Below are 19566 nucleotides of genomic sequence, written 5' to 3' on the forward strand. Positions count from 1 at the left end.
TCAATATCCAAATTCTTCTCCACACTTGCATGTCGTGGATTCCACTTTGTAGGGAGAAGAGCAAACCACTGACCACCTGCTGCGATGCAACCTCAGCCCTGCCACATGCACAATGGAGGACCTTCTTATAGTAACACCAGAGGCACTCCAAGTGGCCAGATACTGGTCAAAGGACATTTAATCAACTACCAAGCTTGCAAACTTTGTGTTTTGTCTATTTGTTTGTTTGTTTTGTTAAAAATGTAATAAAAATGTCTGGTTGCTCCTGACACGATAAATAAATAAATAAAATATCCAAATTGGTGACAAAGGGAAGAAAACATCTTATTTCCTGTAACAACCACAATTCTGTGCTTCTTTTATTTGTATTTCTAAGAACTGGGAAAATTAGAGGGAGCCTCAAGTTTAAATGTATGGAGCTAGCTCATTACAGCAAAGGCAGCAATCGAGACGTTCTGTTACCTTAAGACTGGCACATTTATTATGGTGTTAGGTTTCAAGGACTACAGAAGTGGACTCCACTCCATGAAAACTTATGCTGTAAGGTATCTATGACATTTTCAGAGTTGATGGTCAAGCTATAGCTGCCCTCAAATGATGCTGGACTTCAACTCCTACTACACCTGATGGCAGGTGTTGGTGAACTACAGCTCTCATCACTCCTTGTCAGCAGCTAGGGCTAATGGGAGTTGCTGTTCAACAAAATAATGTACTTAAGTTGCCAAATCCTGAAATAAAGTATTGTATTGTCATTGGGACTATGGGACTTAAGATATTATTGTAGCTAGTTCAAATTGCATATCGATTTAATGGCTGCACTTTAGCTAAACAGCAAATAGAATTGAGGCCTCTCTGATGAACAATTGCCTTCCTTTCTCTAGATATTGCTATTCAACCCATCAATTCAGTAGAAATCAAATGTCTGCCTCTCCACTCATGGATCAACTAAAGATTTCAAATCCAAATTCCACATCAGTTCTACAACAGTTCAATAACAGCTTGTTTAGTGATAATATTGTAAACTATGAGTTCTGTTTTGTAAATGTAAAGGTTCCTATCTGCTACATTTAGAGCTTGTCTTTGCTGATTAGTTCTTTTCTCATTTCTATCTCAAAGTCTTTAGAAACACAATTTCCCATACTGTAATCTCCAACCCTAGAATTGCCTGGAAGACATATGGAATATCTTCTCAGCCACTCACCTTTCGTCGATGTTCTACTGGGCAGACCGTTGTAGTGGAGAGTTGATCTGGGAGCTTCTTGACTGATGATCTCTCCTTTTTTGGGTGACTGTTATATAGTCCTTGGGTGGACATTTTGCAATTCGAAATGAACAGAATGCTTCAAGGAAATCCTGGTCCAGCATCTCCAGGATTTGCATAAACGTGAACGAAACTAGTAGAAAGCAGCTCATACACTGCAGGTCACCCACTGCAGAAAGGGCAACATATTGCCCTGAGGTAGGGAGATATATATGCAAAAAATTAGAATTTCAAAACTTTGCAAGAATATGGGAAGAATCTTAATTTATGATAATTCTCATTCTCTTAACCCCTTGGTTTGAAAGTTTAGGGGACCTGTTTGATACTTACCATTGACTATCCATGCCCAAAACTTAGATGTGTGAGGATGTGTGTATGGACCCTTCATTTATTTATTTTTACAACTACCACTGCACACTCTCATATCCATCCCTTGGTCAAGGTATTCTCGAAGGCTTTCATGGCCAGAATCACTGGGTTGTTGTGATTTTTCCAGGCTGTATGGCCATGTTCCAGAAGCATTCTCTCCTGACATTTCACCTGCATCTTCAGAGGTTGTGAGGTTTGTTGGACACTAGGAAAATGGGGTTTATATATCTGTGGAATGTCCTTTGCCACTACAAAGTTATCACAATTTGACTCCTCTTTAACTGCTATGGCTATATCCTATGAAAGTCTGGGATTTTCAGTTTCACAAGGTATCTAGATTTCACTTCTAGAGGGTTATAATGCACCCCAAACTACACATAATGGGGTTCCATAGAAGGAAGCCATGGAAGTAATAGTGGAATTAACATTTTATAAATATGTACTGTGAATAGACTTTCAATGCCTTTCTTTTTCTCACCCTGATGTCAGTTGATGCAGTTGGCATTCATGCCAAGGTGGAGCTGAATTCACTCTAGGTTTCAACCAATACTTTCAAGATTGCCAATTGTTGTCCCCCAAATAGATTCAAAATAGGTAACTCTCTTGTGTTTACCCATGAAACGCGACAGATTTTCAGTTTTGCTAATGCTAGGATGACACTCGTTACCCTTCAAAATTGTTGAGCAAATACAGGTATGGCGATAGAACATGTTCACTAGACAGAGTTGGGGATCACTATTTGATAGTGATCCCCTGTTGATATGGGACAATTGCCATGCAGTCATACCATAATTTTTCCTGTAATAAATTCTCATCAAAATATGTACTCATTTGTCAGCCCATTTCTATGTCTCCCTCTAAACCCTGGATTGAAGATTCAAGACAACAGTAAGGACTTAATCAGACCACATCTTTACGAGCAAGACTTCTAAAATAGCTATTTTAAAGGGTTTTATTTAGAGGTAATAGTCACATTATCTGGTGTGTTTTCCCCTAATGTACATGTATGGTTTAAAAGTCCATTGTAAAATTCAGAGAAATATAGTTTTGTAGATTAATGACAGAGAATTTTGGTTTCTACCTCAACTTGAAAGCATGACATCAAAATATGAACCAGCTGAATTTTTTCCTTAATTCATGGTCCAAAATCTCCTTAATAATCAAACTTTTTTTGCTTATTCTGTTTCCACTTTGTCCGTTGCCTTGATTTTTCATTGACCATTGATATGACCTTGGCTAGAGACACAAATATTTGCATGTACCTCTTCTGAGTTTTGAAACAACCACGTAGACATTATTATGTTCTGAACAACACTTTGTGAATGCATTTTTTCAACAAGCGTCAAAGGAGTCCACCCCAGGCTTAAATATTTCCTTGTGGCCTAAAAGAGAGAGGGGGAAAGGGGAGAAGGCAGGGTACATGGGTCCAAGAATTTGCATAGACATCTAGCTTTTTGACAACTCATCCTTCAGACACTCTGGCTAAATTTAACTTCTTTTGTCATTGGTTCATGCCATGGGAAGCCCATTCAGGTTTACAGACAGCCAGCATGGAAGGGAGATAAGGCAATGTACTCCATGGCATCCCTTTCCAACCTCAGCTTCACTGTGTTGATATGGAAAGTGGGGAATAAGGCTCTGAAAGAGTTGTCTGAATGAAGTGACCATGAAGTGTGATCAAGAATGATTGTGTAGACCAGAGATGGACAACTGTAGGTTGCATGTGGCCCCTGGGGTCATTTTTTGGGTCCAAGGACCTCCAGAGAAATCATCTAGGGTACTTGGGGAGGACTTTTTGTTATGTTTAGGGCCAGGGAGACCTTTGTTTAAAACAGGGGAAGGCTTCTCCTGCCCCTCAATGCCACAGTGAAGGCTGAAAACATGGTGAAAACACCTCCCTGTTTTGTATATCTTTAGTGGGGTGGTGTAATTGAGAGTGTGGCCTCTCAAGTTCTGCAAGGGGGCTACTGTGGTTCCCTAGTTTCACACAATTGTCTATTCCTATTATTATTATAATTTCATGTCAAAGGCATTGCATACATAAGTATAAAACTGATAAAAATAGAAAGAGCACAAGCGGCTAAATAATTTTTCACCAAAACTGGGCAACAGCGACTGCATTGTCCATAACTTTAAACAGTTCTTCTTCTGTGCATGAGGCAGGGCATTGTGGACAAGCATACAGGTGCAGAGTTGTTTGTTCTGATCCACAGGCACACAATGTGGAAGATTCTTTTAGGTAGTTACATTTTGCCAAGTTGTCTTTTGATCTCTCAACATCACTTCTGAGGGCCCTTCCACACAGCCCTATACCCCAGAATATCAAGGCAGAAAATCCCAGATTATCCGCTTTGAATTGGAATATATGACAGTGTGGACTCAGATAAACCAGTTCTAAGCAGATATTGTGGGATTTTCTGGCTTGATATTCTGGGATATAGGACTGTGGGGAAGGACTCTTAGTCTGTCCAGGGACTTACAAGTTGCCCATACTTGGTTTGCCCTTGGAGGCAGACCCTTCCAATTGGGATTTACTGGTTTAGCTGCCCAGTGAGATATTCTTAATATACTATTAATAACTTTTTTGTCTTTGTGTTTCTCTTTGTCATCAATATCTGGAGGAAGTTTTGCAAAACCTGGTCTGGGAAAATCCAGTTCCCTCCCAACATGACTTCAAAATTTCTTCAAAATTTTATATCTCTGATTGGATGTTGTTGACATATTTGATAATCACATGTAATACCTAATGGTATGTCAACTCATCCTACGACCCTCTGCCTTTGTGCGTCAGTATGTATGCCATTTTGGTGTGAAAGGGGCACTCTTCATATTGGTCATAGACCTTATCCTTATGAATAATCTGTTACAGAGGACAACACCTTGGGGTTTGTGACACAGTCCTGTTGTGCGGCATTGCAAAAACCTGCTACCCATGTTATTTCGTCATGTTCACCTGAGGCCTATATAACAACCTCTACTGGAGCAGAAGACCATCTGAAAAGAACCAGACTTCACCTTCTAACAACAGAGAAATACTCAGGTAAGCAGCTAAATGGTGAGGATTTTTCAGTATCTTTATTGCCATTTTAAGATTCTATTATCCTATTAATACTATTTTAAGATTCTATTATTATATATTATGCTTATGAGGTTGCCTTATACCGAGTCAGATAATTGGTCTATCAACCCCAGCATTGTCAACAGCAACAAGGTAAAATACATTATTCTTTCCTAGCCCTACTTGGGATTGATCCGAGAACCTTCTGCTTTCAAGGCATGTAAATTATGACTAAGTGACGTTCCCTCCTTGATAGTGGTGATCACTCCTATTTATGATGTTCAGAATGGCACCACCCCTGATACAAAGGGGAGGGGTCTAGCAGACGAGCATAATTGTCAAACTTTACAGAAATGTGAGCATTCTTTGCAATAGATAAGAAGTACATACAAAATCTTCAAAAGAAGACAAATCTGTGCAGTAGTTATGAAAGGTGAGCTAATACTAGAAATTAAAATGGGAGGTTGGGAGGAAAGAGGAATAGAATTGATGATCTTGAAGAAAGGCAGTTCGAGCTTCAGCCACCTTCTTCTCTTCTTTGTCTTATTCCTCCTACCCTTCTGTACTATGACTGATACCAGAGTAAGTAATGTCAGTACTGGAAAACAAAAAGGGTTAGTTGAAACATCATTGTTAACATCATCGTTATCATGAGCCAGACTGGAATTTGGACAGATAAGGATTCATATGTTAGAAATGTACCTTTTAGATTTATTGATTTATTTAGTTATTTACTGCATTTACTGTATTCTCTTAGAATCTTTCCTTCTCTGGACATTTCCTTTTCAAAGCCCCGGAGAGCTAGAATACCATATATACTCTAGTATAAGCCTAATTTTCAGCCCTTTTTTAGGCTGAAAAAATCCCCCTCAGCTTATACTCAAGTCAAGGTTATTTATGATTTTACTCTGATATTATTATTATTATTATTATTATTATTATTATTATTATTACATTTATTATTTTACTTTCTTATTATTACATTTATTATTTACATTTATTATTTTACTCTATTATTACTCTTATTATTACAATTCCGTTATTTTACTCTATTATTATTATTATTATTGTTATTATTACATTTATTATTTTACTCATTTTATTATTATTGGAAGGATACCTGAGCACATTTACATTAAAGAAGGCGAGAATAATGGTTTCATCAGAGTCGGACAGTCTTATCTTAAATTACAGTTTTATGTAAATATTCAAAAACATTGAGCCTACTGATTAATTAATGTAATTTTATTGGTATCTATTTTCATTTTGAAATTGACCATTTCCCACCCCCAGTTTATACTCGAGTCAATACATTTTCCCAGTTTTGAGGGGTAAAATTAGGTGCCTCGGCTTATACTCGAGTATATATGGTATATATACCGTTTTTTTTTTCCCTGGGAGGACTCAAAGCAGCAAACCACAACAATGGCAAAATTCAATGCCAGCACACATATAAAAACCAAAGCATAATATCCAAAAGATGGCATATAACTATTAAACCATTTAAACCATATTAAACATGAAACATAACAACATTTATTTTAGACATTAAAACATAGAATTAAAAACATCTTGATATTAATATTAAAACCACATATTCCAAATCATAATCTGAAGGCATTCCAATTGTCAATTGCACATATTTCCTATTTATTTTTTGTACGGCATTTCTTTACTGCCCAAAGGCTTGGCTCCATAGCCATGTCTTTAATTTCTTAATGAAGGCCAAGAGGGAGGGGGCTGGTCTAATTTCACTGGGGAGGGAGTTCTAAAGCTGAGGGGCCACTAATGAGATGGCCCTGTCTTTGTCCCCAACAATCTCACCTGTGAAGAAGGTGGGACTGAAAGCAGGGTCTTCCCAGAAGATCTTAATCATAGAGGGAGATGCATTGGGATAAACTGTGCCGGAACCATTTAGGGCTTTATAGGCTAAAGTCAGCACTTTGAATTGTGTTTGGTAGCAGATGAGCAGCCAGTGGAGCTGATGCAATGGGGGGGGGGGTGCTCCCTGTACTCCGCTCCAGTAAGGCATCGGGCTGCCACCCATTGGACCACTTGAGGCTCTAGAACAGTCTTCAAAAGCAACCCCATGTAAAGTACATTGCAGTAGTCTATTTGGGATGAAACAAGACTGTGGACCACCATGGCCAAGTCTTGCTTCACAGGGTACAGGCACAACTGCCTCACAAGTTTTAATTGTGCAAAAACTCCTCTGGCCACTGCCAAAACCTGGGGTTCCAGGCTCAGTTATGAATCCAGGATCACTCCTAAACTGTGAACCTGTGTCTTCAGGGGGAGTGTAACCCCATCCAACACAGGCTGTACCCTTTTCAGACTTACGACTGACCAGGAGGCCCTTTTCCTTGTCTAGATTCAATTTCAATTTGTTCATCCTAATTCAGAATGTTACAGCTGACAAGCACCAGTTCAGGACCTGAACAGCCTCCTTAGTAGCAGGTGGGAAGGAGTAACAGAGTTGAATATCATCTGCATATAGATCCAGTTGTTATGACCCCCAACTGTTGATACATTATTGTTTTTTAACCTTAGTAATCTGTCTGTCAAATGGCCATAATCAGGGTCTTTTGTTGTTGTTAAGTGCCATCAAGTTAACTTCCACTTTAGCTATTTTTAATACGTTGCGTTCTTGCTCGGGTACATTAATGATACTTGAGATCTGAGAGAAGAATACATCTAATGGGATATTTTCTAGTGAGCTCTCTATGACTGTGTAGCCCCAGATACATAGGAAGGTCATAATTAGGGTTTCTACACAGGAAGGTAGGATGTTTTAAAGAAGATGCTAATGCATCTCTGGAAATAACTTCTATGGAAAAAGCAGAGTTTGATTTATGATCATGCCTGCTGTGGCATTTTGGGAATTTTAACACAACAAAGTAACTCTCTCATACACAGCATCTATCCTCATTGATGGGTTTTATTTTTGCAGATTAGACTATTTGAGGAATGGATTAATATGATCTCTCTTGAGATTTCTGGGTTCTCTTGTCTGCCTCTAGGGTCAAAGTCAGCTGGTGTTGACCACAGAGTTGTGTTGAGAGACCTAAAGATTTCTAGAGAGATGGTAAAAAGTTAAAAGTTCAAGTTTTTTAAAAAACCATGTTTTAGTTCATTCGTTTTCTACTTTCGTGCTTACCTAACCCCAAATAATGTAGAGGGCAAACGGCTATATGACTATCCTTGACATCCATTCTGTTGTTTCAAGTAATCTCTTGTACCTGACTGCATTTTGTGCTCTTTTAGGCCAACCAAAGAATGGGATCTTTTGCTTACTTGCTTGCCTTCCTGCTCAGTTTCCTGATTTCAGGCCCCTTTGAGGGAGGTGAGTTTCTCCTAAGCTGTTGAAGAAATATATTTCAGCAAGTGTGATAGAAATACTTATAGGCTTAGTTAGCTAGTTCCAACTACAATGGACCAGTCAATTCAGTGAAACTTGCACAAATGTTGGATTTTCAAATCCCCTGTGTTCCAGTATGTCTACTCTGGTTGAGACTCCAGCATGGATCGAGTCCACCTTGGGCTGAGAGCAGCCTTTGCATATCTAAAATACGTTTGACCTACTTTGGGTTTGTATATAAGAGTAATGAATCCTACCAAGGTATTGTGGTTTATAGGAAAATATTCTCCTCCAAAGAAGTAGTGGGAATTTGGGAGAGAAGTGAAGTGGTTTGAGTATTGCACTATGACTCTGAGGACTAGAGTCTGAAACCACACTTGGCAATGGAAAATTTGAACAAATCATACTCTCTCAACCTCAAAGCAAAGCAAAGGTGACCTCCACGGAGACCCCCTTAGGCTTGCCATATTTGGAAATGACTTGAAGAACCACAAAAAAATGGATTGAGGTCACAATCCAATGTAGTGCTTGAAGTTGTATTGAAATTGCTGGCTCCTCTTCCCTAAATCCTTCTGTGAAAACATGTTTCAGAGGGGATTCCAGTCTTCAAGAGTTGGGCTTTATGGCACATGGATGCTGGAAAAGGAGAAAAGACAATGTCCCATACACCAAATTTTATTTTCACATTAACGGAAAACCACAGATGAATAGACTTTTAGGTTTCTATTGGAAAGCAGCACATAAAATCTTGCCAGTAAAAGAACAAGTCTTGGGACAGCTCTGCATGCTATTTAGTTCTCACTGACCGTATTTTCTTTCCTGCCCTCTTTTGCCTCTCTTTTGTGCAGCTAAGGCAGATACATGTGCCAGGGATTGGCTGCAATACCAGGGCAACTGTTATGGATATTTTGAGCAGAAGATGACATGGGAAGAAGCTGAGGTAAGAAGTCAGCAGACTATGCATCTAAAGCAGATTATCTCTAGGTATACAGTTGGCCTTCCCTATTAGGTCAGTGCTAGCTAATTAGTCTCCTCTTCTTTTTTTCCCTTCACCATCTATGAGAAGATTTATGGCCTTGCTGTGTCAACCAGTATTCTACTTCCAATTACATCACCCTGGTGCATAGATTTGACGTCTTAGCAAAACAACTCACAAATCTGTTCTTTTGAAGTTTCTTGCTAGGTCAAGCTGGCCCTTCTAGAGACTAACTTTTAGGTGCAGAGCAGTGATCAATATCAGCTTGCATTGTTGTTTAAGCAATTTACTTACTTACTTACTTACTTACTTACTTAGGCGATCCCTTGTAGTCCGAGGATGATGGTCCTCCAAGTTCGGTGTCCTGGGGGTGGGTTCGTAGGTGGCTGTGGAGCCCTATTTAAGCTATTAGGCAGTTATCAGCATACACACAGTGTATACACACAGTGTTATTTTCAAATCAAAGCAGTAGTTAATACACATTTGCATAGTTTGGTAGCTGCACACTGGCAAATAGGAAGGTACTCCAAAGAATTACCACTTCTGCATAGCAAATCATTGGTTGCCCCCTCCCCTCTTTGGAAGAACTTTATAATTCCTGCTGCCTTCAGAAAGCTCAGAGCATTCTTGGGGATCCATCTCACCTGGCATATACTTGTTTTGAATTATTGCTATCTGGCAGATGGTACAGGGTGACAAAGACAAGGACAAATAAATGGAAGGAAAGCTTTTATCCTAGAGCTGTGGCTATGTTGAACTTTGTGGTTTCACGTTGATGTGGCATTGGGGGTGCTGTGGTGTGTGTGTGTGTGATGGGATGGGTGTGTTGTTTTGGGTGTGTGTGGGGAAAGGCATGTAATTTTGTTGTGTGATTGCACAATGACAACAAAAGCTATTCTGATTGACATTGGCCATAGAATGCTTTGGCTAGCTATCTACCATGGAAGGGAACACTACATTGAAAACCTTCATTGTTTTGTGTTTTTGCAGATTGATTGCCAGAGTTACCACCGGGGGGCACATCTTGCCTCCATTCTCACTGTCTCTGAGGCTCTTGTAGCCGCCAATCATATCGCTGCTTACCAGATTGAACCCAGTAACGTATGGATTGGACTGCATGACATCCGACATGTAAGTGTGTAGAGACTGCCATTATGGACCTGCTCAGCCAAATTACCCAATACAATCACAGGTTTGCAATGAAGAAACAACAACCAATATTGGGGACTGTTTGTAGTGTATTTTTAGCTGCTGGGTTTGAAAAGCACCATAACAATGTCATGGGAGCTGTAGGTTTACAAGGTCACCAAAATATAGATCCCAGGAGTCCATAGCATTGAGCTATGGCAGTTAAAGTGGTGTCAAATTACATTAATTCGATATTATGGAGGCATCCTTGGGCCCTTCCTATATATCCCAGGATCTGATCTCAGGTTTTCAACTTTAAACTGGATTATATGAGTTCACACTGCCAGATAATCTGATATCAACAGAAAACTTGGGATTGAATCCTGTGATATAGGGCTTGTCTGGAAGGGCCCCTAGAGTTACTTGTTGAATCAATGCCTGACCAATGAATAAGTAGACTCACTAAATCAATAGTATTTCTCTCTGTCTTGATGTAGGGAAATCCCCATTGATTCAGTGGATCTACATGAGTTAGGACTAACAGTAGCGTTCAGGCTTGTGTATGTGTACATTCAAAATATTTCAAAAATGAAATATCACACTGCACTATGGCTCTGCTATAATTGTCATAGCTACATCCAATGGAATCCAGGGTTCATAGCTTAAGGTGAGGCATTAGAAATTACTGGATGTGAATTCTAATTATATTATCATAGAATTGGAAGAGGCCTCATGGGCCATCCAGTCCAATCCCATTCTGCCAAGAAGCAGGAAAATTGTGTTCAAAGTACCCCTGACGGATGATCATCCAGCCTCTGTTTAAAAGCCTCCATAGAAAGATCCTCCACCACACTGGGGCAGAGAGTTCCACTGCCAAACAGCTCTCACAGCCAGGAAGTTCTCCCTAATGTTCAGGTGGAATCTCCTTTCTTGTAGTTTGAAGCCATTGTTCCACATCCTAGTCTCCAGGGCAGCAAAAAACAAGCTTGCTCCCTCCTCCCTATGACATTTCCTCACATATTTATACATGGCTATCATGTCTCCTCTCAGTCTTCTCTTCTGCAGGCTAAACATGACCAGCTCTTTAAGCCACTCCTCATAGGGCTTGTTCTCCAGACCCTTGATCATTTTAGTCACCCTTCTCTGGACACATTCCAGCTTGTCAATATCTTTAAATTGCAATTATCCTAAATTGCAACTCTCAGGAACCTACACAGTACAGCCATGGTAGATAAGTGGAATTATAATGCAATCGTTATGTGTGAAAAGGCTCCTGGAAGCTTCCAGGAGTTGTCATCCACCTTTGCTTTCAGAAAAAAATGTGATCATACAGTTTTAGGTGAGATGTGTCCACTAAGAATTGCACTTCTCACCCACCACTTGCAGGGTGGCCTCCACCACTTTCTTCTCATGATGTTGCAACTATTGACGAGTGGCCTGGTGGTCCTTTGTCTTGGTCTCCTGCTGCTCTCTCTTTACCTCTGGTACAAAGATGGAAGATTTGCATTTCAACTTCACTTCACTCCCCATTTCCTGTCACTTGGCCTCCAGCCCCTTGCTTTGGTCCTCAAGCTGCTGCTGTGCACTTTCATTCTTCTGGGTGTTGCTTCGTTCTACGTTCAGGTCTGTGTTTTTCTTGTTGAGCCAAAGGCTTTCTTTCAAGGAGTCATCATTTCCCACTCTGCATTTTTCTCCAATTCTTCCTTCGGTGACCTGTCTGAGATTTTCAGCATTGGTTTTCATTTAGGACCAGAAATCTCATGAAATCTCATAGCTGACCCATCCCATTTTGAACCCAGTGCTTGTTGTGTTCAGTCATTTCATGTTTCTCCTGTGTTAGAGCCTCCAGGTTCTTCAACTCCTTTTCATTCTCTTTGGCTTGTGCCAGTATTTCTTCCTCAAAGAAACAGATGCCATCTAGTGCTTGAATTCGGCATTGCAATGTTTTAAGCTGTTTGATTGCTTCATCATATAGAGAATTTGCAAAGTTGTATTGACCTCCAGACTCTTCATTAGTCTTGTGCATTTGTATAGAATTGCTATCTGTTTCTGTTTGTTTCATTCATAAGCTCCCAGTTTTTTGTTTTCGAATGCCTCCCAAAAATGCGCGCCTTTCCAAATTGTCGTTTTCGTTCCGTATCCAAAAAAATGATTTTTTTCAACACATCGGCCACTATGGGCCCGCTTCCCCAGGCTCCTTTTCCCCTCAGTTTTAGGGCTAGAGGGGTGAAAATCACTACACATGGAGGACACATCTACCACTTTAAGCGCACCAAGTTTTATAATGTTTGGGTCATCCCCTGATTTTTAGGGATTTTTCTTTCTATAAATAAAATCCCCATTTAAAAAATTCCCTCTTTCCCTCGCTGACCCCACCCTCTAACATCTCCAGGAGCAGCAGCAGGAGGGAGGAAGACTGGGCAGGGCTGGATTGAAAGCATCAGAGATAATGATAATGATAATAATAATAATAATAATAATAATAATAATAATACTTTTGTCATGTCAGGAGCAACCTGAGAAACTGCAAGTCGCTTCTGGTGTGAGAGAACTGGCCATCTGCAAGGATGTTGTCCAGGAGATGCCCGGATGATTTGATGTTTTATCATCCTTGTGAGAGGCTTGTCTCTTGTCCCCACATGAGGAGATGGAGCTGATAGAGGGAGCTCACCCGCCTCTCCCCGGATTTGAACGTGTGACCTGTCGGTCCTCAGTCCTGTTGGCACAGGAGTTTAACCCACTGCACCACCGAGAGCTCCAATAATAATAATAATAATCATCATCATCATCATCATCATCTTTATTTCCACCCCCGCCACCATCTCCCCGAAGGAGACTCAGGGCGACTAACATGAGTCTAAGCCCAAAATTACAACTAAATACAATACAAGAACAGCAAAATAAAATACAAAAAGCAAAAATACCATCAAGTTACTTAAGATACCACTTCTCCTTCAATGCTTTCCCTCGGTCTGCAGAAGAGAACTGGGTTTAAAGACAAGGCAAGCAAGGGGGAGGGCTCAGAGGGAAATAGCATGTGGTAATTCTCTGTGGGGCACGTGAGGAGCACCACGTGTCCCAAAAATCAGGCAAGGAAATGGTACCTGCTCCCACTTTCTTTCGTTTCAAGCTTATTTTCATTCCAAGGGAGGGATTCCCATTATGGGCTCCCACCCAAAATGAAATGAATGAAAGAATGGATGAAATGGGAGAAACAAGTACCGTGTACACCTCTACTCTTGATGCATATTTTGGGCCACCATAACGATGGAGGAATAGTTTCTCTCATCTACATGCTTTACCTGAACCTCTTTCATCACCTGTTTTCATCATGAGCCCATGAGATCCAATTCGAAATTTTCCTTCAAAGCTCCTGGTTTATTTCCAAACCAGAGGAAAGAGGTTATTTTAAAGAAAATTACTTCCAGTCCTTATTCTAAGGCTCCAAATATATTGATGATGATGATGATGATGATGATGATGATGATGATAATCTTTATTTATATCTCACCCCCTCTCCCAATAGGAGCTCGGGGTGGCTTACAACAAAAATACAATATACAAAGGAATAATAGCAACCAAAACAACAGAGAACAAAAAATCATATTACAACAACATCATGGAGTATATAATTTTGTGCTGGAATAAAATATTATACATAAGAGCCAAAAAAAACCTAGCTCCTATTAATAACCATTACAAAATCCAGTTGCTATTGCATTTTTTATGTTACAATTTGTACTTCCCTATTTCTCAAAAATAATGGAAGTAGTTATATTTAGTTCTTTAAAAACAGTTTTAAATAATACAAGCTTCTGGCTTCTGATATAAAAATATATCCCCCCCCCCCCACCTTCCACCAAATTATTGCCAGAAGATCCACAATGGAGCATGATGAGGATCATAATGGGACAATCCCTGAACTATGGGGTATTTCTCCTCTACAATTTAGTAAGGTAATATCCTCTAACTAAAAATGTAAGTAACCACAATCATAATCTCACTAAGTTTCTTTTTTCCCCCTACTCCCACCCTACCTCCCTCCCAGACCCCCTAGTAGTGCAATAGGTTAAACCCTTGTGCCAGCAGTACTGCTGACCAAAAGGTCAGTGGTTTGAATCCAGGAACTGGGGTGAACTCCCATCTATCACCTCCAGCTTCTCATGTGGCGACATGAGACAAGCTTCCCACAGGATGGTAAAACATCCGGGCATCCCCTGGGCAATGTCCTTGCAGATGGCCAATTCTTTCACACAAGAAGTGACTGGCAGTTTCTCAATTCACTCCTGATACACACACAAAAACTCCTATCTCCCTCTTTTGCTTGGCACTTGAGCAAGAATTACAGACCCAGCACTGAGTACTACCTTTGCTCAAATCTTTTCCTTTTCTTTTTTTCCATCTGGAGAATGGAAAGTGGAGATGGTCAGATGAGTCTACTTACAATTACAAAGCATGGATGACTGGCAGGCCAGACAACTATGGAAAAAATGAATACTGTGTTGAGCTGGTATACTTCGCAAATAAGGCAGCTCTTCCTGATGGCGAGGAAAGACAACAAGCTGCAGAACGTGTCAGCCCTCTTAGTTTCTCTCATCACATCAAGCTTCAAGGTAACAAAACAAAACTCTAAGTAACTGTCTGAATGGAGGCCTTCCAAGTAAATGGCATACAACCTACTAAATCTACACAGTAGTAAACGTCCAAGAAAGTGATATGCCTTACAGTAGTGGCACATAACAGCAGTCCAGAGTCCAAAATGAAGGAGAAGAATTATCTGAGAGAAAGAGGACTATGGGTAGGTGCCAGAGAGGGCAAGGAACCCATTTCTAGCCCCAACATCTCTTGACTAACAAGCCCTGATCCAGGTCTTGATAGTCAGGAGATGCTGAAAACATAGACTCTGAAATTGTTGGGGTTTTTGGATGCAGTCTCCATGGACTACCCTCTGCTTCCACTTCCTAGGGCTCACTCCTTTGCAAACTCATACTAAAATGTGAGTTCATTTTGTTGACTGAAGCAAAGATGTTGTTTATTATCACTATACCATGAGGGAAAGGCACTTTACCTTACTGATACACTGACATTGGGATTGAATGTTCCATCACACCTAGGTCACAGTGGTCACACTTGGAAAGATGTAAAGTACTATGGAGGAACAGTCTGAAGGTTGCTACAGTTCCATTTAAGACTGTTGATTTACTCTGCCCAATGCAAGGGCAGACCTGCAGACTGGGAGGCAACAGAATACTCAGCTCCATGTCAGAAGACAATTCCTTCCAAACTTCTCTAGCCTTTTGAAAGGAGGCAAAGTTTGCAAAAAAGAGTCTGACTTAAGAGGAGAGCTGATCAAATCACCCAAGCATATAATCAGGCTGCAAATGCAGGACCCTGGACAGCAATAAGCAGCAAACGGGACACAACTATAGCTGTAGAGTTCTTTGAAGCTAGATCTACACTGCCCTATAATCCCAGGATCTGATCTCAGATTATCTGCTTTGAATTGGATTATATGAGTCTACACTGCCAAATAATCTGGGATAAGCAAATAATCTGGGATCAGATCCTGAGATATAGGGCAGTGCAGATTTAGCTTAAGTAAACTTTTCTGCTTGGTGCTGTCCAAGGTACTGAAACTCTAGCCTAACCTTGCATGTCATCTGATGGTCTAATTACACCCTCAAGTCTCTGTTGAAACCTAAAAGTCATTTTCAACATTAAAAAAAGAACACTCCCATGTGTCATTTAGTCCTTATTTCAATTTTTTCTGTTCACAGATAAACATTACAGTTCCTAAATTGAAGAATCTACTTGATGTGGCTTGGGTGATTTGAGTGGCAGAATGATTTGAATTAGGGCAGTGGTTCTCAACCTGTGGGTCCCAGATGTTTTGGCCTTCAACTCCCAGAAATCCTATCAGCTGGTAAACTGGGATTTCTGGGAGTTGTAGGACAAAACACCTGTGAGCCCACAGGTTGAGAACCACTGGATTAGAGAATGGAACTATATGGTGTAAGATGATAGCACTGTCATTTGATTTGTGTGTGTGTATGTTTCTTTTCCTGGTTTAGTTAATTGGTTTCTGATTCTGTGAAAGTATTGTAGTTCCACCCCATAAGAGATTTTTTTTTCTTTTTTCCGTACAGGTTTCACAAAATGGAATGATGCCCCCTGCCAAAGACTGAATGGCTACATCTGCAAACATGAATTATAGAAGAAATCATTGATTTATCTGTGCCTTTAAGACACAAACGATTGAAATGAATGGGATATTTTACATTTCCAGCACATCTTGTGGGCCTGCATGTTGAAAGGAGAGGCATTCCATCCAAGTGGCACCTTCTACCCCTAAAGAGTCTTCAGGCAGAAATAGCAATGTTTTAAACAATTTTCTTGGAACTTTGTGATAATTATAGATATAACATTCTTAGCATCCTTATCAAACTGCAATGCCCCATGTGACCTCGGGGCAAGGGTGATGGTGAAGGGCTAGTTTAAAAATGGTGCTAGACTATATGACTATAAAACTATATGTGATATGGATATGTCAGCTAAAATGAAGCCTTTCTCTTCTCTCTCTCTCTCTCTCTCTCTCTCTCTCTATATATATATATATATCCACATTATTTTAATTGCTGTAGAGCTAATGAACTTGCAAATAAAATAGCTGATGAGCATGGAGTTTCTAATGTGGTTTCTCCCTTTCTTTGGAATCTATTTCGATAAGATGGCCCTTGTGGTCTCTTCTAACTCTATGAATGATCTCTCACACACTTTTCCTGGTTCACATTTCAGAGTTCTGTGCACTGGGGCAGGAATTCTTCATTCAGAGAATATTAGCTGCCTTTGTAAAAAAATAATAATAATACAATGATAAAAATGAAGTTTTAAAATGCAAAAATCCACAAAGAAGGCAGTGGGGTCACTAGGGTTGGTGTCACCCACTGCAGTAATACACTTCATTTATATTACGCTCTATCTCCCTGAAGGAACTCAAAACATGTATTGTCGAAGGCTTTCATGGCTGGAATCACTGGGTTGTTGTAGGTTTTTTTGTGCTATATGGCCATGGTCTATAGGCATTCTCTCCTGACGTTTCGCCTGCATCTATGGCAAGCATCCTCAGAGGTAGTGAGGATGCTTACCATAGATGCAGGTGAAATGTCAGGAGAGAATGCCTCTAGACCATCGTCATATAGCCTGAAAAAACCTACAATAACCCAGAACTCAAAACAGATTACAGTATACACATATATAGGCCAACAATGACATACAATACACAAACAAAGGCAAAGGTTTCCTTTTCCATCTCTGACATTGGGAGGTGATGTTCAACTCTGGTCATGGGGAGGCGCACTTGTTCCCTTTTTCCATGCCGAGGAACCTGTTGTCCGTAGACCCTCCTGGTCATGTTGGCAGAATGGCTACACTGGTGCCTTTTACCTTCCTGCCAAGGTTGTACCTGTTGATCTACTCACATTACATGTTTTTGAACTGCTAGGTTGGCAGAAGAAGACGCTTACTTCTTGGGAGGAGAGCAATGTCCAATCTTGATAAAATAGTAAAGAGTAGAGACATCAGACTGGCAACAAAGATCCGCCTGGTCAAAGCCATGGTATTCCCTGTAGTAACCTACGGATGTGAGAGCTGGACCTTAGGGAAGGCTGAGCGAAGGAAGATCGATGCTTTTGAATTGTGGTGTTGGAGGAAAGTTCTGAGAGTGCCTTGGACTGCGAGAAGATCCAACCAGTCCATCCTCCAGGAAATAAAGCCCGACTGCTCATTGGAGGGAAGGATACTAGAGACAAAGCTGAAGTACTTTGGCCACATCATGAGGAGACAGCAAAGCCTAGAGAAGACAATTATGCTGGGGAAAGTGGAAGGTAAAAGGAAGAGGCATCCTTGAAGTGACTGGACTGACCTTGAAGGAGCTGGGGGTGGTGACGGCCGACAGGGAGCTCTGGCGTGGGCTGGTCCATGAGGTCACGAAGAATCGGAGACGACTGAACAAATGAACAACAAAGGTTGGCAGAAGCTAGGACTAACAGGGGGAGTTCACCCCAACCTGCAGCTTCGAACTGCCAACCTTCCAGTCAGCAGTTTTTCTGCAGCTAGTGGTTTAACCTACTGTGCTACTGTGGCCCTTTAGGTCCATAGAGGTAGTAACTCATGGTGCTACCCCTATGGACCTCCACCTGTTACCAGACTATATCACAATACTATAGCTAAAATACCAGATGTTCATGTATCTATACTATCCTCCTGCATCCTGGGGTTGTACATATGTATACATGCAGATATGAACACATGTAGCATCCAGTTCCGTGCTCTTAATGCTGCTTGGAGACCATAGCAGGAACAACTGTAACAAAGTGAGGTCAGCCTGCAAGAAGCAGGGAAAGATCCAGAAATCCAACCCATTCATCTTCTAGAAATGTATCTCTAAGCACCCAGAATTGCAAAATAGGTCAATATTTTCCTTAATTAAGGAAAACCAAACAAACACATGGGCTTTGGCATACAGTTGGAAAAACACAAGCGCTTCTGTTGGAGAAGGATTTTAAACATATCTGTCATTTAAAGAAAAGCAGGGAAAATCAAAGAATGACCTCATGACACACAGGAGCCATGGTGGCGCAATGGGTTAAACTCTTGTGCTGTCTGAACTGCTGACGTGAATGTTGGTAGTTCGAATCCACGAGATGGAGTGAGCTCCCATCTGTCAACTCCAGCTTCTTAGGCAGGGACATGAGAGAACCTTCCAACATGATGGTAACACAACCAGGCATCCCCTGGGCAACATCTCTACAGATTACCAATTCTCTCACACCAGAAGTCCTACATTTTGGGCTTCAGCTAACCCAATCCCATATCATGGGCTTTGACTGCATTAGATTTTTGGGAGATGAACATCATAGAATCATAGAATCAAAGAGTTGGAAGAGACCTCATGGGCCATCCAGTCCAACCCCCTGCCAAGAAGCAGGAATATTGCATTCAAATCACCCCTGACAGATGGCCATCCAGTCTCTGTTTAAAAGCTTCCAAAGAAGGAGCCTCCACCACACTCCGGGGCAGAGAGTTCCACTGCTGAACGGCTCTCACAGTCAGGAAGTTCTTCCTCATGTTCAGATGGAATCTCCTTTCTTGTAGTAGTATTAATTTTATTGATTAGCCCTTAGGCCATATCACAATAAGAAACAGAACAACAAGGCTTGACAAGACCTGATCACACTCCACGTAGAAAGTTAAAATAAGACACTTATAATAATACAGTAAATACATATAAGACATGATAAAACTGATAAACTGATCATATTTCATTATCACCCCTACAATCTCAAAATTGAACTTCCTTTCTTGTAGTTTGAAGCCATTGTTCCTTGTCCTAATCTCCATGGAAGCAGTAAACAAGC

The 19566-nt window shown here is 40.7% G+C and overlaps 1 protein-coding gene across 1 annotated transcript; it reads left to right on the forward strand.

Moving 5' to 3' along the window:
- The first annotated feature begins 5255 nt into the window (after nucleotides 1-5255).
- On the forward strand, nucleotides 5256-16364 carry LOC132779261 (C-type lectin Cal-like). Its single transcript, XM_067469598.1, has 6 exons — nucleotides 5256-5270; nucleotides 7953-8031; nucleotides 8895-8986; nucleotides 10013-10153; nucleotides 14559-14763; nucleotides 16297-16364. Exons 1-6 carry the CDS (start codon nucleotides 5256-5258, stop codon nucleotides 16362-16364), a joined length of 600 nt encoding a protein of 199 aa, XP_067325699.1.
- Nucleotides 16365-19566: the final 3202 nt, after the last annotated feature.

This window comes from Anolis sagrei, chromosome 6 (assembly GCF_037176765.1).
Source record: "Anolis sagrei isolate rAnoSag1 chromosome 6, rAnoSag1.mat, whole genome shotgun sequence".
Classification (NCBI taxonomy): domain Eukaryota; kingdom Metazoa; phylum Chordata; class Lepidosauria; order Squamata; family Dactyloidae; genus Anolis; species Anolis sagrei.

What these genes read in the sequence shown, in the direction of transcription:
- LOC132779261 (XM_067469598.1), top strand. An exon ending in TTCAGGCCCCTTTGAGGGAG is followed by an intron (nt 8,032 to 8,894) that starts GTGAGTTTCTCC and finishes TCTTTTGTGCAG; the next exon opens with CTAAGGCAGATACATGTGCC. An exon ending in TCATCACATCAAGCTTCAAG is followed by an intron (nt 14,764 to 16,296) that starts GTAACAAAACAA and finishes TTTTCCGTACAG; the next exon opens with GTTTCACAAAATGGAATGAT.